Here is a 26,893-nt window from a genome sequence, read left to right on the forward strand (position 1 = left end):
GTCTCCAACTCCTGACCTCAGGTGATCCGCTCACCCACCTTGGCCTCCCAAAGTATTAGGATTACAGGCGTGAGCCACTGCACCCAGCCTATAAATTGTTTGTTTGTTTGTTTTCAAACTTTTTGCTGTATGGTTTTTTGAGACAAGGTCTCACTCCGTTGCCCAGGCTGGAGTGTAGTGGTGCTGTCACAGCTCACTGCAGTCTTGACCTCCTGGGCTCAAGTGATCCTCTTGCCTCAGCCTTTAAAGTAGCTGGGACTATGGGTGTGCACCACCATGCCTGCTTTTTTTTTTTTTTTTTTTCCTGTAGAGACGAGATTTTGTCATGTTGCCCAGGCTGCTCCTAAACTCCTGAGCTCAAGCTATCTGCCCACTTCAGTCTCCCAAAGTGCTGGGATTTCAGGTGTGAGCCCCTGTGCCCAGCCAACCTGGCTAATTTAAAAAAAATAAAAAATTGTAGATATGGGGGTCTCGCAATGTTTCCCAGGCTGGTCTTGAACTTGTGGCCTCAAGTGATCCTCCCAAAGTTCTCAGATTACAGGCATGAGCCACCATGCCTGGCTAAATTATTATTATTAACCAAGACAAGAAGATAGAAAAAGGACAGCACTGTTTTATTTTTGCTTTTTACATTTTTTTCGGCTCAACCTATACTTAATCTTGACCCTGCATATGGCAGCCACCCCTAAAGGGGGAGGAGATGCAACTGTGGAGCATGAGAAAGCAGCAAGGAATGGGTATGAATTTTAGGGCTCGTTAGTGTCCACTGTAAGAATTCAGGTGACTAATTTAACGTCCTTGAGCCTCAACCCTTCTCATCTGTAAAACGGGTGTTCACTGGGTGACTGTGAAGATGAAATAAGGTAATGCATGTAAAGTCCTCCTGTGGTGCCCTGTATACAGCAGGCACTCAATAAATGGGAATGGTCATTGCCCCGGCTTGGAGTCACACTTGCTCCTAGTTCTGCCACTTCTCAGCCACAAAACCCTGCTCCAATTTTTCCGCCACTCTGAGCCTCAGTCTCCCCCTCCATAAAATAGAGACATCAGTCCTATCGACTTCATAGGGCTGTGAGCATTGAATGAGATCACATGTGGTGCTTAGCATGGCTCCTGATAGACAGTAGGTGCTCAATAAATGGGTGTGGCTCCTGGCTTGCTTTCAGGAGCTCATAGGGAGCTATAGTCACGTTCCTCGGGGTCCCCTACAGGGAGTCCCGAAGAGGAGACTGCCCTCACACAGGCTGGTGGTGGGATGTGGCCTCCTGAGATGCTCTGCATAGGGGAAACTGAGGGCTCCTGGAGCCCCTGAGCAAACCCCTTGTCAGGGTCGGAAACTCACGCACTTGGGATTCCAGACACCAGCTTGAGCGGCCGCAGCACTCGAACTGCCCTCAGCGTCCGTAGGTCAAACTCTGTCCCAACTGTCGCCAAGATGCTGAAAGAAAGAAGCCAGAATGGAGAACAGAGGGTGGATTTCGGGGGTCAGACAGCAGGGCGGGGGTGCTTGGGATTCCAAGTCGTCCTGTATTGGCTGGGTGACCACAGGCAGGTGACTCGACACCACTGGCCTCAGTTTTGTCACCTGTAAAATGGTCTTAACAGTACCTGCCTCATGGGATAAAAGGTGATTTACGAAGACCCCCAACAGATGGTTCACGTTCCACAAATGTTGCAGTGAGAGAAATGGAAACTTCCCGATGACTCATGGTTAGGGTGACATTCAGTATATTTCACAACCTACAATGACAATAGGTTGTGGGGTGGCCTGGGGCCCTGGGGGAATGGCAGACCTTTTGGGGTTTGTGGCTCTTTATTTTTTTTCTTTATTTTTTTGAGACAGAGTCTCGCTCTGTTGCCCAGGCTGGAGTGCAATGGCACGATCTCAGCTCACTGCAACCTCTGCCCCCGGGTTCAAGGGATTCTCCTGCCTCAGCCTCCCAAGTAGCTGGGATTACTAGGCACCTACCATCATGCCCGGGTACTTTATTTTGCATTTTTGTAGAAACGGGGTTTCACCATGTTGGCCAGGCTGGTCGTGAACTCCTGACCTCAGGTGATCCACCTGCCTCAGCCTCCCAAAGTGCTGGGATTACAGGCGTGTGTCTGGCCTGGTTTGTGGCTCTTTAACAAATGGCAGGAAAGCAGTTCAGTGTTAAGAGCCCAGCCTGCATGGGTTCAAATCCCAGCTCTGCCACTTTCCAGTTGGGTGACCTTGGGCAAGGGACACCCCTGCTCTGTGCCTCAGTTTCCCCCTTTTGTATAACCTAGATAACAATAGTATCAATACCTCTAAGGGCTGTGAGGATTCAGTAAGTTGATAAAAAGTGGTCAGCACAATGCCAGGCACACAGATGGTATGCTAAGCTACTCAGAAATAAATAAGAAAACAAAAAAATGGGTGTGATCTTGCCTGTGTGGACCAGCCAGCATCAGCCGGCTAGAAGGCAGCTACAGACCCCAAGCCTCTGGTCAAAAAGAGTCCCTTTTGTAAATGCAAGTTAGTAAGGATGATGGTGGTAGGTGGGATGAGGCTTCTGTAGAAACCCTCCGGGCAAGACCCTGTCATGAGACCTCATTTGTAAAAGTATTGCTGTTGAAACACAGGGTCCCTCCTGGCCCTGTTTCCTAAACATGTCCATTTCAGAGCTAAGTGATGTACAGTGCGTGGTCAAGGCACAATACAATAAAAGAGATTGTCATCAGAACTTCATATAATGGACAAGAAATGCCAAATACCAGAGGGTCTGTAGTTAATGGAAGGTTGGCAAATAACTTGGGAATTCTTCAGTTTATTTTTATTTTAGACATGGGGTCTTGCTCTGATGCCCAGGCTGGAATGCAGTGGTGCAATCATAGCTCGATACAGCCTTGAACTCCTGGGCTCAAGCAATCCTCCTTTCTTAGCCTACTGAGTATCTGGGATTACAGGTGGGAACCACCACACCTAGCTTGATTTTTCAGTTTTATCCAGGGGCTTGGGTCTTAACACTTCAGTCTGTGGCCAACTGGTATCTGTGCCTCTTGCCTCAGGGCTTTCTCCAAAGCTGAGGCAGGCCCAGGGAATGAACTTTAAGGGAGCAGCCCTCAACCAAAGATTGCTGGGAGCTGGTGGATCAATACCCCAGCTCCCTCCCCCTCATTCTAGATCACTTAAGATGTAAGTTCCATATGGGCTCCCAGTGGGACTGAGCTCAAATGCCCATGGGACAACTCATCCTTCATTGCCCCACCTCCCCTCTTCCTCTCCAACCCTTTCTGGGGTCACCTCTCAGATGAACTACTTGCACAAGGATTGCCCTAAATTCTTGTTTCAGGGTCTATTCTGGGTCATCCTAAACTAACACGAAGCATGTGCTCAACTTTCTGTTCTCAAGATTACTCCTAGAGGAGAGATGGGCATATTAGGTTGGACTGATCTACTTTTCCACCATCCACAAGTGGGCGTCTGAGCACATCCTATATGCTGGGTAGAGTGACACACAAGACTATCCCTGCCCCACGGAGCTGACGCAGAAGAGAAGCGCTTAAGAAAAACATGCATACAATGAATGAATCTGTTGCAGGTGTGATGCCTTCTCAGCTAAGAAGACAATGGCTTTGAGGGGCACATAGCAGGTTGTGTTAACTAGTCCAGGGCCTGGGGATACCCCCTACTTCAAGTCAAGTTCCCATAGATGAGGAGAAATCTGGCCAGTGGGGAAAGAACTTTCCAGGCTGAGACAGCAGCCATGACAGAGAGCTTGGGACTGAAAGAGGCTTGGCAAATTCAAGAAATGACATGGTGTCACCACTGGGATTTGGATGGTGAGGTTCAAGCAGCAAGTCATGAAGCCAGAGTAGGCAGGGGCCATGACATACAACTTTACAAATAATGAATTTATTTATTTTTATTTTTAGAGACAGGGACTTATTGTCACCCAGGCTTGAGTACAGTGGTGCAATAACAGCTCACTGCAGCCTCAATCTCCTGGGATCAAGTGATCCTTCCACCTCTGCCTCCTAAGCAGCTGGGACTACAGGTGTACAACAACAAGTTCAGAAAATTTAAAAAATTTTTTGTAGAGATGGGGTCTTGCTATATTGCCCAGGCTGGTCTTGAACTCTTGGCCTCAAGTGATCCTCTCACCTCGGCCTCCCAAAGTGCTGGGATTATAGGTATGAGCTACTGCACCTGGCCCATTCAACTTTTAATTTGATTTACTTTATTTTTCTCTTCTCCTACCAGCTTTCTGATACTAACTTGGGTTCCTCAAATTCTGACTTAGAGATCATTATTCTCTTCTTGCACCTTGTTTTCTTCTGTGCTGGCAGATAAAAGCTATCAGGCGTGCACAGCAAAGAACAGGCAGTGGCTAAGTCCTTACTTTTTCACTTCACAAACATTAACTGAGCACTAATAACAAGCCAGGCCCTGTCTCTGTGTAGGGGGAGACTGAGAGTAAACCCAATACATACAAGCAGGCTTTGTTTTGTTTTGTTTTGTTTTGTTTTGTTTTGTTTTGTTTTGCAGATGGAGTCTCCCTGTGTTGCCCAGGCTGGCCTCCAACTGCTGGGCTCAAGGGATCCTCCTGCCTTGGCCTCTCAAAGTGCTGGGATTATGGGCATGAGCCACCACACCGGCCGAGGCAGACTTCATTTCATGGTACTTTGCTTTATTGCAATTTGCAGATACTGTGTTTCTTACAAATTGAAGATTTGTGGCAACCCTGCGTCAAGGAAGTCTATCAGTGTGTGCTCACTTTGCGTCTCTGCGTCACACTCTGGTAATTCTTACGGTATTTCAAACTTTTACATAATTATTACATCTGTTATGGTGATCTGTGATCAGTGATCTTTGATGTGACTATTGGAATTGTTTGGGGGTGCCACGAACCACATCCATAGAAGATGGCAAACTTGATCGATAAATGTTGGGTGTGTTCTGACTATTCTGCCAACTGGTTATTCCCCCATCTCTCCTGCTTTCCTTGGGCCTTCCTATTCCCTGAGACATAACAATATTGAAATTAGGTCAGTGTATAACCGTACAATGGCCTTTAAGTGCTCAAGTGAAAGGAAGAGTCTCACACCTCTCACTTTAAATTAAAAGCTAGAAATGATTAAACACAGTGAGGAAGGCATGTCAAAAGCTGAGACAGGGCCAGGGATGGTGGCTCATGCCTGTAATCCCAGCACTTTGGGAGGCTGAGGTGAGAGGACGGCTTGAGCCTGGGAGTTTGAGACCAGCCTGGGCAAAATAGGGAGACCTCATCTCTACAGAAAATTTAAAAATTAGCTGGGTGTGGTGGTACACACCTGTGGTCTCAGTTACTTAGGAGGCTAAGGTGGGAGGATCACTTGGTCCTAGGAAGTTGAGGCTGCAGTGAGCGGTGATCGCACCACTGCACTCCAGCCTAGACAACAGAGTGAGACCCTGCCTCAAAAAAAAAAAAAAAAAGCCCATAAACTAGAGGTTAGCCAAGTTGTGAATGCAAAGGAAAAGTTACTGAAGGAAATTTAAAGGGCTACTCCAGTAAACACATGAATGATAAGAAAGTGAGACAGGCTTGTTGCTGACATGGAGAAAGTTTTAATGGTCTAGGTAGAAGATCAAACCAGCCACAACATTCCCTTAAGCCAAAGCCTAATCCACAGCAAGCCCCTAACTCTCTTCAATTCTGTGAAGACTGAGAGAGGTGGGGAAGCTTCAGAAGAAAAATCTGAAGCTAGAAGGTCTTGGTTCATGAGGTTTAAGGAAAGAAGCTGTCCGCATAATCTAAAAGTGCGAGGTGAAGTGGCAAGTGCTGATGGAGAAGTTGCAGTAAGTTATCCAGAAGATCTAGCTGAGATTATTAATGAAGCTGGTGACACTAAACAACAGATTTTTAATGTAGACAAAATGCCCTATTGGAAAAAGATGCCATCTAGGACTTTCATAGCTAGAGAGAAGTCAATGCCTGGCTTCAAAGCTTCAAAGGACAGGCTGACTCTCGTTAGTGGCTAGTGCTCCTGGTGACTTTAAGTTGAACCCAATGCTCATTTACCATTCCAAAAGTCCTAGGGTCTTAAGAATTATGCTAAATCTACTTTGCCTGTGCTCTATACATGGAACAATGAAGACTGAATGACAGCCCGTCTGTTTATACGTGGATGACTGATATTTTAAGTCCACTGTTGAGATCTACTCAGAAAAAAAAATATATAATATAATATATATATTTTGGATGAAGTTGCACTCTTGTTGCCCAGGCTGGAGTGCAATGGCACGACCTTGGCTCACTGCAACCTCCGCCTCCCAGGTTCAAGCAAGTCTCCTGCCTCAGCCTCCGGGGTAGCTGGGATTACAGGCACCTGCTACCATGCCTGGCTAATTTTTTTTGTATTTTTAGTAGACTTGGGGATTCACCATGTTGGCCAGGCTGGTCTTGAACTCCTGACCTCAGGTGATCCACCTGCGTCAGCTTCCCAAGGTGGTGGGATTCCAGGTGCGAGCCACTGTACCCAGCCAGGAAAAAGATTTCTTTCAAAAATATTACTGCTGACAATGCACTGGTTATCCAGAACCTCTGATGGACGTGTACAAGAAGATGAATGTTGTTTTTATGCCTTCTAACACAACATTCTCTCTCTTTTTTTTTTTTTTTTTTTTGAGGCAGAATCTCACTCTGTCGCTGCAGTGGTGTGATCTTGGCTCACTGCAATCTCCGTCTTCTAGGGGGTTCAAGCAATTCTCCTGCCTCAGCCTCCCAAGTAGCTGGGATTACAGTCACACACCACCATGCCCAGCTAATTTTTGTATTTTTAGTAGTGATGGGGTTTCACCATGTTGACCAGGCTGGTCTTGAACTCCTGACCTCAAGTGACCCACCTGCCTTAGCCTCCCAAAGTGCTGGGATTACAGGTGTGAGCCACCATGCTCAGCCACAACATTCATTCTGTAGCCCATGAATCAAGAAGTAATTTTGTATTTCAAGTCTTATTATTTAAGGGATACATTTCATAAGGCTATAGCTGCCATAGACAAATTCCTTTGATGCGTCTGGGCAAAGGAAATTGAAAACTTTCTGGAAAGGATTCACCATTCTAGATACCATTAGGAACATTTGTGGCTGGTTCCAGTGGCTCATGCCTGTAATCCCAGCACTTAGGGAGACCAAGGCAGGAAGATCACTTGAGGCCAGGAGTTCAAGACCAGCCTAGGCAACATAGTGAGACCTCAACTCAATTAAAAAAAAAAATCCACAACGAACAACAAAAAGAACATCTGTGATTCATGGGAACAGGTCACAATATCAACGTTAATAGGAATTTTGAGGAAGTCAACTCCATTTCTCATGGATGACTTTGAGGAGTTCAAGACTTAACTGGAGGAAGTCACTGCAGATGTGATGGAATAGCAAGAGAACTAGAATTAGAAGTGGAGCCTGAAGATGTGACTGAATTGCTGCAGCCTCATGATCAAACTTCAATGCATGAGGAGTTACTTGTTATGGAAGAGCAAAGGAAGTGATTTCTTGAGATGGAGTCTACTCCTGGTGAAAACTCTGTGAACACCGTTAAAATGACAACATGGGATTTAGAATATGACATAAACTTAGTTGGCAAAGCAGTGGCAGGGTTTGAGAGGACTGACTCCAATTTTGAAAAAAAGTTCTACTGTGGGTAAAATGCTGTGAACAAGCATCTCATGCTAGAGAAATCTTTCATAAAAGGAAGAGTCGATGGATGCAGAAAACTTCCTCGATGTCACAGCCACCCATCTTCAGCAACCACCACCCCCATCAGTCAGCACCCATCGACATTGAGCCAGTGACCCTTCACCAGCAAGACGAGGACTCACTGACGGCTCAGATGATTGTTAACTTTTTTTTAGTAATAAAACATTTTTATTTATTTATTTATTTATTTTTATTTATTATTATTATTATTATTATTTTTTTTTTGAGACAGAATCTCACTCTGTCACCCAGGCTGGAGTGCAGTGGTGCAATTTCAGCTCACTGCACCCTCCCTCCGCCTCCCAGTTTCAAGCAATTCTCATGCCTCAGCCTCCCGAGTAGCTGGGCTTACAGGTGTGTGCCACCACACCCGGCAATTTTTTGTATTTTTTAGTAGAGACGGGGTTTCACCATGTTGGCTGGGATGGTTTTGAACTCTTGACCTCAAGTGATCCACCCACCTTGGCCTCACAAACTGTTGGGATTACAGGCGTGAGCCACTGTGCCCAGCCTTTTTTTTTTTTTTTTTTTTTTTTTTAATTTGTAATTTTTGTTGAGAGATACGGTCTCACTCTGTCTCCCAGGCAAGAAGAGTGCAGTGGTATGATCATAGCTCGCTGCAGCCTCAATCTCTCAGTCTCAAGCGAGCCTCCCACCTCAGCCTCTCATGTAGCTGGACTCACAGGCATGTGCCACCATAAGCAGCTATTTTTAAAAATAATTTTTTGTGTAGAAACAGGGTCTCACTTTGTTGCTTGGTTTCAAACCCTTGGGCTCAAGCAGTTCTCCTGCCTTGGCTCCCAAAGTGTTGGGATTGCAAGCGTGAGCCACTGTGCCCAGCGTTGATGCATTTTAAAATTAAGGTATGTACTTTTTTTTTTTAGACATAACACTGTCATGCACTTAATAGACTATAGTGTAAGCATAACTTTTATGTGCACCGGGAAACCAAAAAAAGGCACATGACTCACTTTATTGCAACATTCCCTTTTTATGGTGACCTGGAACCAAACCAGCAGTGTCTCTGAGGTATACCTGTACGACAGATGTTAGAGTGATGAATACTTAGGAGAAAGTCACCAAAGAGCAACGGGAAAGGACGTGTCAGTGACATTGGTCTGGGGAGGTAAGGGGAGTGGTGACATTTCTATCAGTAAAGGCACCTGCTCTTTACCACCTGGAAGGGAGCCACTTCAGTGTTAAAAGTGTTCAGGGCTGGGCGTGGTGGCTCACGCCTGTAATCCCAGCTACTTGGAGGCTGAGGCAGGAGAAAAGCTTGAACCCAGGAGGCAGAGGTTGCGGTGAGCTGAGATCATGCCATTGCACTCCAGCCTGGACAGCAAGAGTGAAACTCACTCTCAGAAAAAAAAAAAAAAAGAAGCCAGGCGCAGTGGCTCACGCCTATAATCCCAGCACTTTGGGAGGCTGAGGCAAGCGGATTGCAAGGCCAGGTGTTCGAGACCAGCCTGGCAAATACGGTGAAACCCTGTCTCTACTAAAAATACAAAAATTAGCTGGGTGTGGTAGTGGGCCCCTGCAGTCCCAGGCTACTTGGGAGGCTAAGGCAGGAGAATCACTTGAACCTGGGAGGCAGAGGATGCAATGAGTTGAGATTGAGCCATTGTACTCCAGCCTGGCAACAGAGCGAAACTCCGTCCAAAAAAAAAGTGTTCAGACTAGCACTGCCCAGGAGAAATCTATTAAGAGCTATTTATGAAATTTTATGGCCAGGCGTGGTGGCTCATGCCTGTAATCCCGGCACTTTGTGAGGCCAAGGCAGGCAGATAACCTGAGGTCAGGAGTTAGAGATCAGCCTGGCCAATATGGTGAAACCCCATCTCAACTAAAAATGCAAAAAATTAGCTGGGCGTGGTAGTGGGCACCTGTAATCCCAGCTACTCGGAGGCTGAGGCAGGATAACTACTTGAACCTGGGAGGTGAAGGTTGCAGTGAGCCGAGATCATGCCACTGTCCTCCAGCCTAGGTGACAGAACATGACTTTGTCTCAAAAAAAAAAAAAAAAAAAAAAAGAAATTTTAAATTTTCTATTAGCCACATTAAAAAAGTAAAAAGAAACAGGTAAAGTTAGTTTATTAGTTTGTTTGTTTGTTTATTTATTGAGACAGGGTCTCCTTTTCGCCTAGGCTGGAGTGCAGTGGTTTGATCTCAGCTCATTGCAACCTCCACCTCCTGGGCTCAGGTGATCCTCCTGCCTCAGCCTTCTAAGTAGCTGGGACTACAGGCAGGAGCCACCACGCCCAGCTAATTTTTGCATTTTTTTGAGAGATGGGGTTTCACCATATTGGTCAGGCTGGTCTCGAACTCCTGAGCTCAAGCAATCCACCTACCTTGACCTCCCAAAATGCTGGTATCTGAAGCATAAGCCACTGTGCCCAGACTGAATCATTCTAATAAAACTGTAGACCTGCTGGGCACAAAAGCTCCTGCCTATAATCTCAGCTACTCGGGAAGCTGAGGCAGGAGGATCGCTTGAGGCCAGGAGTTCCAGACCAGCCTGGGCAACATGGCAAGACCTTGGCACCAATAATAAAAAAAAATAATTAAAAAAACTGGCATGGCGTTGTGGTGTGTGCCTGTAACCCCAGCTACTTGGGTGGCTGTTGGTGGGAGGATCACTTGAGTTTGGGAGTTTGAGGCTGCAGTGAGCTTTGATTGTGCCACTGCATTCCAGGCTGGGAGACAGAGCGAGATCCTGTATCTTAAGAAAGAAAAGACATTTTGCACATTATTTCCCTTGGATTCTGGTCAATATTCTATACTTTCATGTGTTTCAATTGAAGGGCTTGAAGGCCACATGTGGCCAGCAGTGACTGTATCAGACAGCACAAGTGCAGAGAAATAGACATTTGAATAAAGACTGGGAGAAAGCAAGGGAGGCAAGAGAGTGAGCCATACAAATATGGAAATATGTCGGGGAAAACTCTAGGCAAAGGGAACAGCTGGTACAAAGGTCCAGCTGGTGCAAAGGTCCTCCTCCACTCTCCCCCTCACTCACTCTGTTTCAGCCACACCAATTCATCCCTATTCTTCAAATGCACCAAGCTGGACCATGCATTAAATAGCTAGACCATGCCTGGTGTATGTGAGAAACAGGGATGAGCTGGTGTGGCTGGAGCAGAGCGAGCGAGGGGGAGAGTGCGAGGGGAGGAAGGCAGGGAGGTGATAGATGGTGTTGGTGCAGGGCTTTGTGTGTTGTGGAGAGGACTTCGGCTTTTGCTCTGAGTAAGGTGTGAACCATGGAGGGTTCTGCGGGGAAAAGAGATGTAATCTGACTTGTGTTAAAATACGATCCCTCTTGGGTGCAAGGCCGGAAGCTGGGAGATTGAGGAGGAGGCAACTGCGTTGATGCGGGTGAACATTGATGAGCCTGGACCAGGGAGGTTGCACTGGATGCAGCGATAACACTGAGACAAACTCCACCCTGCTTTAGGGAGAGACCACGCCAATGAGTGAGTGAGAGATTCAACTACAAGTCCTCTGACCCCAGGGATAGAGGAGGCAGGGATGAAGAGGAAACGATTACAGCCTGGGGACAGCATGATCGCAGAGCTCATGTCCGGGGAGGCAGCATAGCACAGTCAGAACATCTCAGACAGGTTAAATCCTGGCCCTGCATTTTCTCATTGTGTGACCTTTCCCACTGCCTTAACTTGTTCAAGCCTCGGAAATGCAGATAATCTCACCTCCCTGTGCAATCCCAGCTGGCTCCCAAGACGCATTACCTCACAGCCTCCTCCCGGGAAGGATAAGAAGGAATTAGGAGGGGAACAGGAAGATAAGGGAGGCTTCTCTGGCTAAGAACGCCCTATGGAGGCAGAAGGCTTCACTCAGTGTACGTGGTAGGGGAGAGGCTGGGTGAGCTGGACAGTGGAGGCTGTCAGCTAGAGGCTGGGTCTTGTCCTGTGGACAGTGAGAGTCATGTAAGGTTTTGGAGCAGGAAGGGATGTGATTAGGGTTGGCGTTCGGAAGACAAGCCTGACAGCTGAAAGGACAGATTGGTGGTGATGGAGCAGAAGTTAGGAGGGAGCCGCAAGAGCAGGCTGGTGTAATGAGGGCTGGAACTAGGACAAAGGCAGTGGGAGTACAAAAGAGGCCCCGGGTTATATATAGCTGCCATTGATTGCTGTGCTCCAGGGAGCCTGCCTGGGCTCATCAAATCCTCCCTGCATCCCAGTGGTTGGCAGTTTGAGGCCCATTTTACAGAGGAGGAAACTAAAGCCCAGATAAGTTAATCCCACGTGGAGGTTCCTACCGCTGAGTAAGAACTCGAACCCCAGACCAGCCACAAGACTCCAGAATCCCAGTTCTCCACTGTGTCGTCCTCTAACTCCTGTGACTAGTTGGGCAGGGTGAGGGGAAAGGGTGGTGAAGAAAGGGAAGAATGGCTCTGGTTCTGAAAGGACCATGGAGCGATGTTCATTCATTTATTCAACAAGGATTTAGTGAGCACCTACTATGTGCCAGATACTCAGAGTTCCTAAAGATGCTGCCAAGAACAAAACAATAATGGGAAAATATATAGTATGTCAGATGGTGTGAAGTGCTGTGGAGAACAACATGGCAGCCCCTAGGGCTTCCAATGGAAAGATTGAGTGTGGAGCAGGAGGGAGAAGTGTCAAGGGCGATTCCAGGGTTTTGGCCTGAGCTACGTGAAGGATGGAGTTGCTGTCAATGGAGATGGGGAAGATGGAGGAAGAAGGTTTCGAGGAAGATCAAGAACTGGGTTGTAGACACGTTGAGTTTGAGATGTCAGTTTTCTGTCACTCATCGGTTAAAACCTTCCATTGGCTTCCATCAGGCGTGGAGTAAAATTTAAACTCTACCATGACCACATGACTTTGCGTGATGTGACTCCTGCTGACCACCTTGTCCCACAACACCCTGGCCACTCCGACTTCCTTTCTGTTCTGCCAGCAGGAAAAGCTCATTTTCTGCTTTATTGAGAATTACTGTATTGACTGTCTCCTCTGCCATTCCCATTCCTTCAACTCTCATCTTTTACCTAGCTGGCCTCTTCGAATTCTTCAGGTTGAAACTCAGATTCTGTCTTCTCAGAGAGAACATCCCTCAACTTCCTAGCTAAAGAGATCCTGCCCCTTCACTACCTGGAATTATACTGTTGGCTTGTTTATTTATTTATTTTTAAGACAGGATCTCCCTCTGTCACCCAGGCTGGGGTGCAGTGGCACAGTCACAGCTCACTGCGGCCTTGACCTCTTGGGCTCAAGCAATCCTTCCACGTGTCCTCCCAAGTAGCTGGAATTACAGGCATGCACCACCCTACCCACCTAATTTTTTTTATATGTATTTTTTGTAGAGACAGGGTCCCACCACATTGCCCAAGCTGGTCTCAAACTCCTGGATTCAACTGATCCTCTCATCTTGGCCTCCCAGTGTTTGGATTACAGGGGTAAGCCACCATGCCTGGCCATACTGTTTATTAAGTCGTATTTATTATTCATGCCCTCTTCTAGAATGTCAGCTCCAAGAGAACAGGGGCTTTTTTTGGTAGCATCTTTCATGGCCTAGTGGGTACTCAATAAATATTGGGGTGGGTGAATAAGTGAGGTGTGGCAGAGGACAGGGTTATGGTAGACCAGATAACCCAAGGTAGATGAGTAAAGTGGAAAAAGCTAAGTGTCCCCAGTGGAGCATTGCAGGAGAGCAACATGTTAAGAGACAAGTAGAGGAAAGAGATTTGTGAGAAAGAGGGAGAAGACATAGACATGGGAGGAGACTCGGTAGAGAATGGCATACCTGACAGTCAAGTTCAAAAGCATTTTGAGGCTGGGCACAGTGGCTCATGCCTGTAATCCCAGCACTTTGAGAGACTGAGGCAGGTGGATCACCTGAGGTTAGGAGTTTGAGATCAGCCTGGCCAACGTGGTGAAACTTCATCTGTACCAAAAATACAAAAAATTAGCCAGCCGTGGTGGCAGGCACCTGTAATCCCAGCTACTTGGGAGGCTGAGGCAGGAGAATCGCTTGAACCCGGGAGGCAGAGGTTGCAGTGAGCCGAGATCTCACTATTGCACCCAGCCTGGGCGATGAGAGCGAAACTCCCTCTCAATAAAACCCAAAAAACAATAGCAACAACAAAAACACACAAAAATAGAAAAGCATTTTGAGAAAGGAACAGTCATTGGTCTCCAGGACCGCACAGAGATGAGTAAGAGTAAAGGATGAAGAAATGCATTTCATGTGGCATCAGGGTCGTATCAGTCTTGCTGGGGCTGATGGTTGAGGGAGAACAAGAGGAGAAGAATTGGAAATGTGAGCCTGGGCAGGACAGGAGATTTTCAGGGTGGCAGAGAACTGAATATGGGTCAAGGGAGAGAAGTTGATGATGTATCTCTTGGCCTTTAGAGAGCTGCACTGCCCAATAAAGTAACCACTAGCCACACATAGCTATTTAAATATAGATTTAAATTCATTTAAATTAAATGAAAAATTCACTTGTACCAGTCACGTTTTAAGTGCTCCCAAGCCACATGTGGACGGTGCATACATAGAACACTTTCATCACTGCAGAAAGTTCCACTGGACTGTGATGTTCTAGCATGTCCATCCCCGCAGGGCAGGATTTTTCTTTTCTCTTCTCTTCTCTTTTCTTCTCTTTTCTTTCCTTTTCTTTTTTCTTTTGTTTTTCTTTTCTTTTCCTTTTACTTTCTTTTTCTTTTACCTTTCCCTTTTCTTCACTTTTTTGAGACAGGGTCTCACTCTGTTGCCCAGGCTGGAGTGTAGTGGCATGATCTCGGCTCACTGCAACCTCCGCCTCCCAGGTTCAAGCAATTCTCCTGCCTCAGCCTCCCAAGTAGCTGGGATTACAGGCACTTGCCACCATGCCCGGCTAATTTTTATATTTTTAGTAGAGGCGGGGTTTCACCATGTTGGTCAGGCTAATCTCAAACTCCTGACCTTGTGATTCACCCGCTTCGGCCTCCCAAAGTGCTAGGATTACAGGTGTGAGCCACCACGCCCGGCCTTCTTTTCTTTTTTAGAGACAGGGTCTTACTCGGTTGCCCAGGCTGGATTCAAACTCCCAGTCTCACGAGATCCTACTGCCTCAGCCTCCTGAGTAGCTGGAACTATAGGCATAAGTCACTGTGCCTGGCTTTGCAAAATTTATTTTTATTTTTTATTTTATTTTTTAGAAATTTTCATCTATTTTGTTCATAGCATCTCCAGCACCTAATGCTGTGCCTGGCATACAGTAGGTACTCAATAAATGTTTACTGAATGGCTAATGAAACAAAAATGTAGAAAAGTGTGGTTGATAACTAACAAAGTATATTCTAGAAGAGGTGGAAGGCACAGTATTTAAAGAAAAGAGTCCAGGCGTGGTGGCTCATGCCTGTAATCCCAGCACTTTGGGAGGCTGAGGCAGGAGGATTGTTTGAGCTCAGGAGTTCAAGACCAGCCTGGGCAACATAAGGAGACCCTATCTCTACAAAAAATATAAAAATTAGCCAGCCATGGTGGTGCACTCCTCCAGCTACTCGTGAGGCTGAGGCAGGAGGATCACCTGAGTCTGGCAGGTTGAGGCAGCAGTGAGCTGTGATTGTGCCACTGCACTTCTGCCTGGGCATCAGAGTGAGACTTTGTCTCTTTAAAAAAAAAAAAAAAAAAAAGAATAGTGGAAGACACAGTTGTCCATCCAAGAGCCACCACCCACCCCCTTCCTTGCTGGCAGAGCCCACCTCCCATCAAAGAGGCAGAAAATGCCTAATATTCTCTTTTTCCCAAGATTCCTTGCAATGAGAGCACTTGTCACATGACCCAGTTGTAGGTCTAACAGGATCTGGGTGAAAAATCTGCTGGGTGCTTCTGGAAAAGGATTTATTCCCCTTGAGATGAGTTGCATGGTAAGAGATAGCCCTTCCTCTCCCTCTTCTTTGGCCAGATGGTTTGTGTCTGTCTACGTGGATGACTGGGTAAATATCTTTTTATTTGTATTATTATTTTTTTATTTTATGTATTTTTTTGAGACGGAGTCTGGCTCTGTTGCCCAGGCTGGAGTGAGTGGCGCCATCTCGGCTCACTACAAGCTCCACCTCCCGGGTTCCTGCCATTCTCCTGCCTCCGCCTCCCGAGTAGCTGGGACTACAGGCACCGCCACTTCGCCTGGCTAGTTTTTTGTATTTTTAGTAGAGATGGGGTTTCACCATGTTGGCCAGCCTGGTCTCGAACTCCTGACCTCAGGTGATCCACCTGTCTTAGCCCCTGCAAAGTGCTGGGATTACAGGTGTGACCATCGTGCCTGGCCTCTATTTTTATTTTCTTAATTGTAGCTAGGTTATATCAGAACTTGCTGATATAAGGAGCCAATATTCATTAAATTTATTCTCTGCCAGGTTGTGTGCTTGTTACTTTATAGTCTTTGAACTCATTTTATGCTGCTTACCAGGGACTTGTTCTATTCTCCCTTTCATTGATAGGGAAATTGAGACCCATGGGGTTAAACGACTTGTCCAGCCAACATGTGGTGCCTGGGTGCTGTGTCTTGCTTCACCCATTCCACCATGCTGCTCCTGGTTAACTCTGCCACACCACTCACCTTCCCCACTGGGGCCTCAGCCAAGCTCATGCCTGCACTAGCCTGAGCATGGGAAGGAGCTCAATTTTTCTCTGCTGGTTGGAAGTTAGGATGTCAATAGATATTGATGGAGGAACAACTACCATGTGCCACTCAGAAGAGAGGGGAACATGTGCAAAGGCCCTGGGGCTGGAGAGACCTCATGGAGAGAAGTGAGGTTACCAATTGAGAACTGGAGGCAGAGGACAGGAGTTTGAGCCTAAGAGTTTGAGGCTGCAGTGAGCTACGTCACTACAGCCAGTACAACAGAATGACATCCTGTCTCTAAAATTAAAACAAATTAAAAAGATGACATAGAGGAATGTCTGCAAATCAGCAAGAATAACACAGCAACCCCAATAGGAAAACAGGCCCAAAATGTAAATAGGCAGATTAGGGGAGTGAGAAGGAGGCGAAACAAGAGAGTGAGAAGGAGACATTAGCATGGTTAGAAAGCAGGGGAGGAGAGGGGGATGTAGTGACTCCCTAACCTCAGGTTAGATAAAGTACCTGCCTCTTACAGACTCAGGCCAAATATTTCTGAGATGGGTACCAAGGAGCAGAACTGCTTCCCATACAGTCTATTTTCTTGCCACTCCTAAATTGAGGACTGAGTAATCCCCTTCAAGTTCATTCTTAAATCACCCAGCTTTCTTCTTTTTCTTCTTCTTCTTCTTCTTCTTTTTTTTTTTGAGGCAAAGTCTTGCTCTGTTGCCAAGGCTGGAGTACAATGGCGTGATCTCGGCTCAATGCAACCTCTGCCTCCTGGGTTCAGGTGATTCTCCTGCCTCAGCCTCCTGAGTAGCTGGTATTACAGGCACATGCCACCATGCTTGGCTAATTTCTGTATTTTCAGCAGAGACCAGGTTTCACATGCTGGTCTCGAACTCCTGACCTTAAGTGATCCACCTGCCTCGCCCTCCTAAAGTGTTGGGGTTACAGGAATGAGCCACCCCCCGGCGAGAAAACTATTTCTGAAATTCATTTTCTTTTTTTTTTTTTTTTTTGAGACAGAGTCTCGCTCTGTCCCCCTGGCTGGAGTGCAGTGGCGCGATCTCGGCTCACTGCAAGCTCCGCCTCCCGGGATCATGCCATTCTCCTGCCTCAGCCTCCTGAGTAGCTGGGACTACAGGTGCCCGCCACCATGTCCGGCTAATTTTTTTGTATTTTTAGTAGAGACGGGGTTTCACCGTGTTAGCCAGGATGGTCTCGATCTCCTGACCTTGTGATCCACCCACCTCGGCCTCCCAAAGTGCTGGGACTACAGGCGTGAGCCACCGCGCCCGGCCTGAAATTCATTTTCTGAATCTTCAAATGCAGAGTCAAGTTCTTTGCTCTTCTCAGGTTATGAGATATCTCCACCTTTAGTCTGTGCAATGCCTCTCTCTTGTTTATACCTTCATTCATTCATGCATGAATTCCCCTTCATCTCTACACCCTACTTTCCTTCTTCTCCCTCCGAGACAACTGAGAGAATGTTTAATTTGGCCTTATAGGAGTGCATTCTCGCAAAAACACGTGCAATATTTTGAGTGTGTCTATTTTTAACTGACATAAGCAGGATGAAGTTAGACACATTCTGTTGTTTCCTGTTTTCACCCAGAACCATATTTTTATTTTTTGTTTTTTAAATTTTTTGAGACAGAGTTTTGCTCTTGTCACCCAGGCTGGAGTACAGTGGCATGATCTCGGCTCACTGCAACCTCCGCCTCCCAGGTTCAAGCGATTCTCTTGCCTCAGCCTCCGCGTAGTTGGGATTACAGGCGCCCGCCACCATATCCAGCTAATTTTTGTAGAGACAGGGTTTTGCCATGTTGGCCAGGCTGGTCTCGAACTCCTGACCTCAGGTGATTCACCTGCCTAGGCCTCCCAAAGTGCTGGGATTACAGGCATGAGCCACTGTGCCCGGCAACAACCATATTTTTAAAAGCCCTATCCCATAGTATCTGTTGGATATGCAGTCTGTAGCTCTTATTCATTCTGGTGCTCCATGGCTGCCTCTGTCACATGCTGCCTCCTGGTCCCCAGGAGGGACACCAGATGGCCTTCAGCTCCCCCTATATAGATGGTGCTGGAGTAAGCATTCTAGTACCTGCCCCTAACAAACCTGGTAAGAATGTGCCTGAGATGGGTGCCTGGGGACATAACTGCTGATGGTGCTGGACTTCACTGGACTGAGTACTACTGATATGTCTCCAGAGTGGCCTCCCTGGGCCACACCCCTTTGAGTGGTGCAAGACTTTCCTCCATTCCCACATCCCTGGAAACCCTTGGCTTATTCACCTATTTTTTCCCCCAGTATTAAAGGCGTACAGAGATACTGCTTGCATTTCCATCTTTCTGATTACAAATGACTTCGAGTACCATGCCATAGGCTGATTAGCTTTTCAGACTTCACTTTCCTGATCTGCGTGTTCACATTTTCGGCCTGTTTTCCTGTTTTCCTATTGGGGTTGCTGTGTTATTCTGGTTGACTTGCAGACATTCCCTCAGGTAGTCTTTGCATATTTATTTATTTATTTATTTATTTAGAGACGGAGTCTCACTCTGTCGCCCAGGCCGGACTGCAGTGGCACAATCTCGGCTCACTGCAACCTCCCGGGTTCAAGCAATTCTCCTGCCTCAGCCTCCCAAGTAGCTGGGACTACAGGCGTGTGCCACCATGCCTGGCTAATTTTTTTGTATTTTTAGTAGAGACGGGGTTTCACCATGTTAGCCAGGATGGCTGACCTTGTGATCTGCCCACCTTGGCCTCTCAAAGTGCTGGGATTACAGGCGGGAGCTACTATGACCCATCTAAATTTTTATTTATTTATTTATTTATTTATTTATTTATTTATTTATTTATTTTTTTGAGGCGGAGTCTCGCTTCTGTCGCCCGGACTGGAGTGCAGTGGCCGGATCTCAGCTCACTGCAAGCTCCGCCTCCCGGGTTTACGCCATTCTCCTGCCTCAGCCTCCCGAGCAGCTGGGACTACAGGCGCCCGCCACCTCGCCCGGCTAGTTTTTGTATTTTTTTTAGTAGAGACGGGGTTTCACCGTGTTAGCCAGGATGGTCTCGATCTCCTGACCTCGTGATCCACCCGTCTTGGCCTCCCAAAGTGCTGGGATTACAGGCTTGAGCCACCGTGCCCGGCCTAAATTTTTATTTTTTATGTTTAGAGACAGGTCTCACTCTGTCACCCAAACTGGAGTGCAGCGGTACCATCATAGCTCACTGCAGCCTCAAATTCCTGGGCTCAAGCAATCCTCCTGTTTCAGCCTCCTGAGTAGCTGGGACTACAGGCATGCAACACTTTGCCTGGCTAATTCTTAAAATGTTGGTAGAGATGGGGTCTCTCTGTTTCCCAGGCTGGTGTCAAACCCCTGGCCTCCAGTGGTCCTCCCACCTTGGCCTTCCAAAGTACTGGGATTACAGGTGTGAGCCACTGCACCCAGACCCTCATGTGGCCTTGATCAACACTGTCTGACAGAACTTTCTGGATGATAAATCTGTTCTCAATCTGTGCCGCCAAGTATGGTAGCCACCAGTCACCTGTGGGTTTTGAGCACTTAAAATGTGGCTAGTGTGAATGAGGAACTGAGTTTTAAATTTCATTTAATTCTGAATCATTTAAATTTAAAATGACCACACAGTGCTAGGGAGGACCTCTGTAACAAACAGCGGTTAGAAATTAACCCCCAATCAGTTTTTTTTCTACAATTCTATCCACTATTTACCATGTGTTAGTTCCTATTCTAAATGATTTATAAATATTAACTCATTCAAAACTCACAACAATTCTGTAGGTAGATACTATTTTCTCCATTTTATTGATGAGGAAACTGAGGCCCAGAGAGGTTGATAACTCAGCCAAGGATTCACAGGAAATAGGACAACCAGCACCTGGATGTAAGGTTTGGTTCCCGAACCACCCCCAATTGCTTATTTATTTATTTATTTTTTGAGACGGAGTCTCGCTCCGTCAGCAGACTGGAGTGCAGTGGCGCGATCTCAGCTCACTGCAGACTCCGCCTCCCAGATTCAAGCGATTCCCCTGCCTCAGCCTCCCAAGTAGCTGGGACTACAAGTACGCGCCATCATGCCCGGTTAATTTTTTGTATGTTAGTAGAGATGGGGTTTCACCATGTTGACCAAGATGGTCTCGATCTCCAGACCTTGTGATCCGCCTGCCTCGGCCTCCCAAAGTGCTGGGATTACAGGCCTGAGCCATCGCACCTGGCCCCAACTGCATCTTTATTTGAACAAATATCTTAGTTTTCGTGTAATCGAGTCTTTTTTGCCTTAGAGTTTGTGCTTTAAAAGTTCAGTGGAGGAAGTCCTTCTCCCTTCCTGGGTTCACAGCTATTCTCCAGCATTTTTTTTTCCTTTAATGTAAAGTTCTCCCCACTCACAGAACGTCCTCTCAAGCTCCTTAACCTTCTGCACAGAGAGCAATTCTTCATTTTATTTGTCTTTTAAAGTAAAGGATTGAACAAAAGGACAAGTTTCTATTTTGGGTGGTTTCTGAAGCCTCTTAAACTGCAGTGTTTTCTTAAATAAAGAGGAGTAGGAACAGAGGCAAAAACCCCAGAAAGTGGTGAGGTAAGTGATTCTAGAACAGACAGGAGTTCGAGAGGGATGTGTGCTCTGGAGAAGTCAAGAAGGGGAAGCTGCCGGGTGCAGTGGTTCACATCTGTAGTCCTAGCACTTTGGGAGGCTGAGGCAGGAGGAATGCTTGAGTTCAGGAGTTCAAGACCAGCCTAGGCAACAAAGTGAGACCTTGTCTTTACAAAAAATGAAGAAATTAGCCATGGCTGGGCATGGTGGCTCACACCTGTAATCTGAGCACTTTGGGAGGCTGAGGTAGGAGGACTGCTTGAGCCCAGGAGTTCAAGACCAGCCTGGGTAACATGGTGAAACCTGGTCTCTATAAGAAGTACAAAAATTAGCCAGATATGGTGGCTTGCGCCTGTAGCCCCAGCTACTCAGGAGGCTGAGGTGGGAGAATCACATGAGCCCGGGAGGTCAAGGCTGCAGTGAGCTGCAGCCAAGTACAGACATGCCACTGTACTTGGTTGAGAGGGTGAGACCATGTCTCCAAAAAAAAAAAAAAAAAGAAAAAAAAATCAGCTGGGCACAGTGGTGCATGTCTGTGGTCCCAGCTACTCAGGAGGCTGAGGCAGGAAGATCCCCTGAGCTCAGGAGGTTGAGGCTACAGTGAGCTGTGTTTTTGCCACTGCACTCCAGCCTGGTCAACAAGAGTGAAACTCCACTCAAAAAAAAAAAAAAAAAAAAAAGAAAAGAAAAGAAAAAAGAAAGAGAAAGAATGGGAAGTAGTGAAGGCCAGTGGATTCAGAGTCATGAGTGTTTTGAAGGGTACTGCTACATGACCTTGCCAATCACCAGGGATAGAGAAGGTGGTGAAAGAGAAACCTCTCCTTGAGAGGCTGGAAGGAGAAGATAATGTGATTTGGGCGGGTGGAGGCAGGATGTCTTCCAAATAGAGGCGAGAACATAGTGTCAGTGGAGATGGGAGAGCCAATGGATGAATCCAACTGATGGAGTGAAAGCTCTTGAGGAAATGAACAAGTGCATTTGCATTTGAATTCCCAGACATTCGGTGGGAATCAGCTACAGGAGAGGCACTCCAGGAGCAAAATAAAAACAAACTCTCATTCACAGGTGGTGGGAGTTTAAACTGGTCCAACCACTTGGGAACATTGTTAGGCAGTTTCCCCTCCCTCCCTCCTTCCTTCCTTCTTGTGGAGTCTCATGTATTCTGCTGCCCAGGTTGGAGTGCAGTGGTGCAATCTCTGCTCACTGCAACCTCTGCCTCCCAGGTTCAAGTGATTCTCCTGCCTCTGCTTGTTGAGTAGCTGAGATTACAGGCATGCGCCACCACGCTCAGCTAATTTTTGTACTTTTTTGTGGAGATGGGGTTTTGCCATATTGGCCAGGGGTTTCACCACATTGGCCAGGCTGGTCTAGAACTCCTGAGCTCAAGTGATTTGCCCGCCTCAGCCTCCCAAAGTGCTGGGATTACAGGAGTGAGCCGCTGTGCCTGGCCAATTGTTAGGCAGTTCCTACCAAAGCTAAACCAATTCCTCCCTCCGACTCAGACGTTCCAGTCCTAGGAATATCTCCCATAGAAATGTGAAGAGTGGAACACACAGACATATCTGAGTGTGTTCAAAGTAGCTTTCTCTGGAATAGCCCCAAAGTAGAAAGCACCCAAATGCCCACCATTAGTAGAATGAATGAACACGCGGTTCAGCACACACAGCGATGAGAACGAATGAACAGCAACAGCACGGATGAATCTCACACATACAACGTCAAGGGAAAGAAGCCAATGCATGCATGCTGTATGACCCCATGTGCTTAAAGTTCAAAACCAAGCAAAACTAATCTACACTGTTTGAAGTCAGGATGAGGTTACTGGTGACTGCAGAGGCACAAGGGGGTTTCTAAAGGTTGGTGCTCTTCTGTTTTTTTTCTTCCTTCCTTCCTTCCTTCCTTCCTTCCTTCCTTCCCTCCTTCCTTCTCCCTCCCTCCCTCTCTTTCTTGAAGCTGCAGCTGTTTCCTTCCTTCCTTCCTCCCTCCCTCCCTTTCCTTCCTTCCTTGAAGTTGTAGTTGTTCCCTCCCTCTCTTCCCTCCCTCTCCTCCTCCTCTTTCTTCTTCTTCCTCCTCCTCCCTCCCTCTTTTCCTTCCTCTTTCTTGCTTTTTTCTTTTTCCTTCTTTATCTTTCTCTCTCTTTCTGTCTTCCTCTTTTTCTTTCCTTCTCTTTGTTTTCTCTTTCTCTTTTTCTTTATCTTTCTTTCTCTCTCTGTTTCTGTCTTCCTCTTTTCTTTCCTTCCTTTTCTCTCTTTTCCTCTCTCTCTCTCTCTCTCGCTCATGCTGGAGTGCAGTGATGTGATCTCTGCTCACTGCAACCTCTGCTTCACGGGTTCAAGCGAGTCTCCTGCCTCAGCCTCACTCAGCTATGTTCTGTTTCTAGAACTTGGCGCTGGTTACATGACTGGGCTCAGTTTTTGAAAATCACTCAAGCTCTTCTTGTATGATACGTGTGCTTTTCTGTATGTATGTTATATCCAATAAAAGGTTAAAAATATATTTAGGAAGTAGCTAACATTTATTGAGTACTTGCTGTGGGCCAAGTCTTATGTATTATTTTATTCAATCCCCACAATGACCCTACAGGTGTGGTGGGTCCTATCATTCCCTCTACTTTCCAGGTCAGAGAGGTGGAGTCACTGCTTTGCGTTCACACAGCTAGCACATGGCTGAGCTGGGTCATAAGCCCATGTCCCGCTTACTTGTAACTTCTCTGCAATGCTTTCAGGTTTGGAAAAGTAAAAGGAGAAGGATTTCTCAAAGTCAGAGCGTAAAAACAAAACAAAACATGAGATGATGATCTCGCCATACAGTTGCCTACTAACTTCATCAGAAAAAGCTGGCAAGATCCCAAGGAGCAGGTGAAGGTTTGAAGCAGGGTTGGGGTGAATTTAATGAAGTGTTGATTAGCAATGAAGAAAATGTTGTCGGGGGATCCTGAAGACTCAGCTTAAGGGGATACCTGCAGGAAAGAAAGGACTCTTCCTGCTTCTTCTCTTGAACCATTTTGGCTTTAGCGACCATTTCCCCACATGGCAACAACAAATATTTCATAGTTCTACTCTTCCAAAGCCCTATTCACAGCGTCGTCACTGTGGGAGGTGGGCGCCTACACCCACTTCACTGATAAGCAAACTGTTGGGCTCAGAAAACAATACCCCAAAATGAAGTTCTCCGAAGCAGCCACTGAAGCTTTCTGACTCTACTCTTCCCCGTGAGGGAAGCCTCCATCCCAGTAAAGCAGCTCACTCAACTTTCTTGCTTCTCAACTGCTCCTTTACCTAGAGAGTCTCCTCCCTACTGATCCACAGCTCTCTGTCTCCCTTCAAAACTGCCTCTTGTGCTGTTTTCTCTCTCCTCCAGTCCGTAACCTGCATGGGCTCAGGTTACACCACAGCTGCGCTGGCCCCTAGAACTTTCTGGGATGATGGAAATGTTCGATTCTGATCTGTCCAATATGGTAGCCAAGAGCCACGTGTGGCTAATGAGCATTTGAAATGGAGCTAAGCGCCTAAAATTTTCATTTGGTTAAATTTTAATGAATGTACATTTATATTTAAATAGCCTCGTGTGGCTAGTGGCTATCCTGCTGTACCATGCAGCTCTGCAGTTGAATTATAGAGTGGATTACATAATCGAGGGCGTGCAGTCCGTCACATGCTGGTGCAAACTAGTTATTCCCTGTGTGCCCTCTAGGTCAATGCTCCAGCGGGCTCTGTGCCCTCGAGGCGGACCCTTGAAGACTACAACTCCCACAATGCTTTGTTCCGGTTTCCGGTTGGGTTTGGCTGAGGGGAAGCGCTGGCAGAAGATGAGGGGAGGGAAAGAGGTTGGAATATTGCTTCCCTGTTCCCTCTCTGGTTCTGACAGTAGTCCCTTCTGCACAGCTCTGCTTCCACTGGGTTCCAGGAATGTAGGGCTCACGATGGCTTCTCTCTGAGGACTTCAAACAGCCGTTATCTATTTCTCTCACCTGCTCCCATCTCTTTAAGGCGTCTCTTCATGACATGGTCTTCATTTGAACCATCTAGAAGTTATTCTTTTTCCTGTTAGGGCCCTGATTGGTACGAGGTGGGAGGAATTAATGGTCCATGAAAGCTGCCCACTTAAGACCTTGAAGTCCCCCCAGTTTCTGAGGTCAAAGTGTGGAGAAGCAGGATTTGATTCTAGGCTTCCCCACCTCAAGGGGCAGGGATGCTCTACTGCTTTTTTTCTTTCTTTTTTTTTTTTTTTTGAGACGGAGTCTCGCTCTGTCGCCCAGGCTGGAGTGCAGTGGCCGGATCTCAGCTCACTGCAAGCTCCGCCTCCCGGGTTCACGCCATTCTCCTGCCTCAGCCTCCCGAGTAGCTGGGACTACAGGCGCCCGCCAGGTCGCCCGGCTAGTTTTTTTTGTATTTTTAGTAGAGACGGGGTTTCACCATGTTAGCCAGGATGGTCTTGATCTCCTGACCTCGTGATCCGCCCGTCTCGGCCTCCCAAAGTGCTGGGATTACAGGCTTGAGCCACCGCGCCCGGCCTCTACTGCTTTTTTTCAATAAGACTTCAAATTGTGGAGAGGGACATTCTTTCAGATTCTTGCTTCACCCCATTGTAAGGCAAAGGCAAATCCTGAGAGCAGGAAGCCCAAGAAACAGAGGAGGTGGGTGGAAGAACACAGGAGTGTCCCTTAAAACTGTCCTAAGGGTGGAAGAAGATAGGAGTGTCCCTTAAAATTGTCCTAAGGTAGGCCTTGCAAGGAGGTGACATAGATCAAAATGTGGAGCTTGATTCTCAGTGAGGACCCATGCAGAGACTGATGTCTGTCTCCCTTCCTGGATGCAAGTGGCTGCCACCATGTAAGCTCTAGCCAGTGGGAAGTAGATGAAAGTCATATGGATTACTTCTGGGTCTGTCCCAGAAACATTTCTCCTGTGCCCTCCTCATGCTCTTTTCCCTTCTGTGGCTTGATATCAAGAAGCATGGAGACTTCAGAAGCCATGGGTTGAAGATGAGGAGCCACTATATGGAACAAGCCTGAAGCCTGGGTCCCTGACTTACTGCTTAGAGGAGAGGTGCCTGCTATTTAAGAATACACCTTTTGGCCGGGCACGGTGGCTCACGCCTGTAATCTCAGCATTTTGGGAGGCCGAGACAGGTGGGTCACCTGAGGTCAGGAGTTTAAGACCAGCCTGACCAACATGGTGAAACCCCACCTCTACTAAAAATACAAAAAATTAGCCAGATGTGGTGGTGGGCACCTGTAATCCCAGCTACTAGGGAGGCTGAGGCAGGAGAATTGCTTGAACCCAGGAGGTGGAGGTTGCAGTGAGCTGAGATTGTGCCATCACATTCCAGCCTGGAGGACAAGGGCAAAACTCCGTCGCAAAAGAGAGAAAAAAAAAAAAAGAGTACACCTTTTGAACTTTATCCATGCAAGAACTAAATTTTTATTGTTTTGAGCCCTTATGCATGTTGGGATTCTTTGTTACAGCTGCAAGCATATCTAATACACTTAATAGGAACTTATACACAGTAACTAGTACACTTGGGCAGCTAAAATGTCAGTTGCATGAGACCATGGATTGGTCTCTGGTTCACCGTTGGATCTCTGGTGCCTAGAACAGGGCTGAGCAGATGGAAAAGTTCAATAAGTGTTTGTTGAATGAGTTATCAGCTTCCAATTTTTCTTTGCAGCTGACTGGAAGGCAGACAAGTATAGTGGATGCAAGCTCTGGCTCACAGGTGGGAAAGGGTTGGGTTCATATCCTGCCTGATTCTTTACTCATTGTCTACATTGGGCAATTGCCAAGCCTCGGTTTCCTCCTAGGGCGGACAGAGAATTATATAAAAGCTCTTTCTTTTTGTGGACGGAGTGAGGATTCAATGTGATCATTCATGAAAAGTGCTGAGCACGCCACCTGATGCATAGTAAGTGCTCAGGAAGTAGCGGTCATGATGATGTGGACTCTTCTCATTCTCTGGGCAAACAAAAAGCACAGAAGCTGCCCCTGCAATCGGCTC

General features: G+C 46.9%; 1 protein-coding gene across 3 annotated transcripts in view; it reads right to left on the reverse strand.

Annotated features, from left to right (window-relative positions):
- CACNA1A (calcium voltage-gated channel subunit alpha1 A) overlaps positions 1–26,893 on the reverse strand; it is a 307,922-nt gene that overhangs the window by 174,327 nt on the left and 106,702 nt on the right. For all 3 annotated transcript variants that reach the window (XM_030935868.1, XM_030935869.1, XM_030935870.1), the window contains exon 4: positions 1,347–1,438. In XM_030935868.1, coding sequence (XP_030791728.1) covers positions 1,347–1,438 — 92 coding nt within the window. The remainder of the gene's footprint in view (positions 1–1,346; positions 1,439–26,893) is intronic.

Source organism: Rhinopithecus roxellana, chromosome 8 (assembly GCF_007565055.1).
Source record: "Rhinopithecus roxellana isolate Shanxi Qingling chromosome 8, ASM756505v1, whole genome shotgun sequence".
Lineage (NCBI taxonomy): Eukaryota > Metazoa > Chordata > Mammalia > Primates > Cercopithecidae > Rhinopithecus > Rhinopithecus roxellana.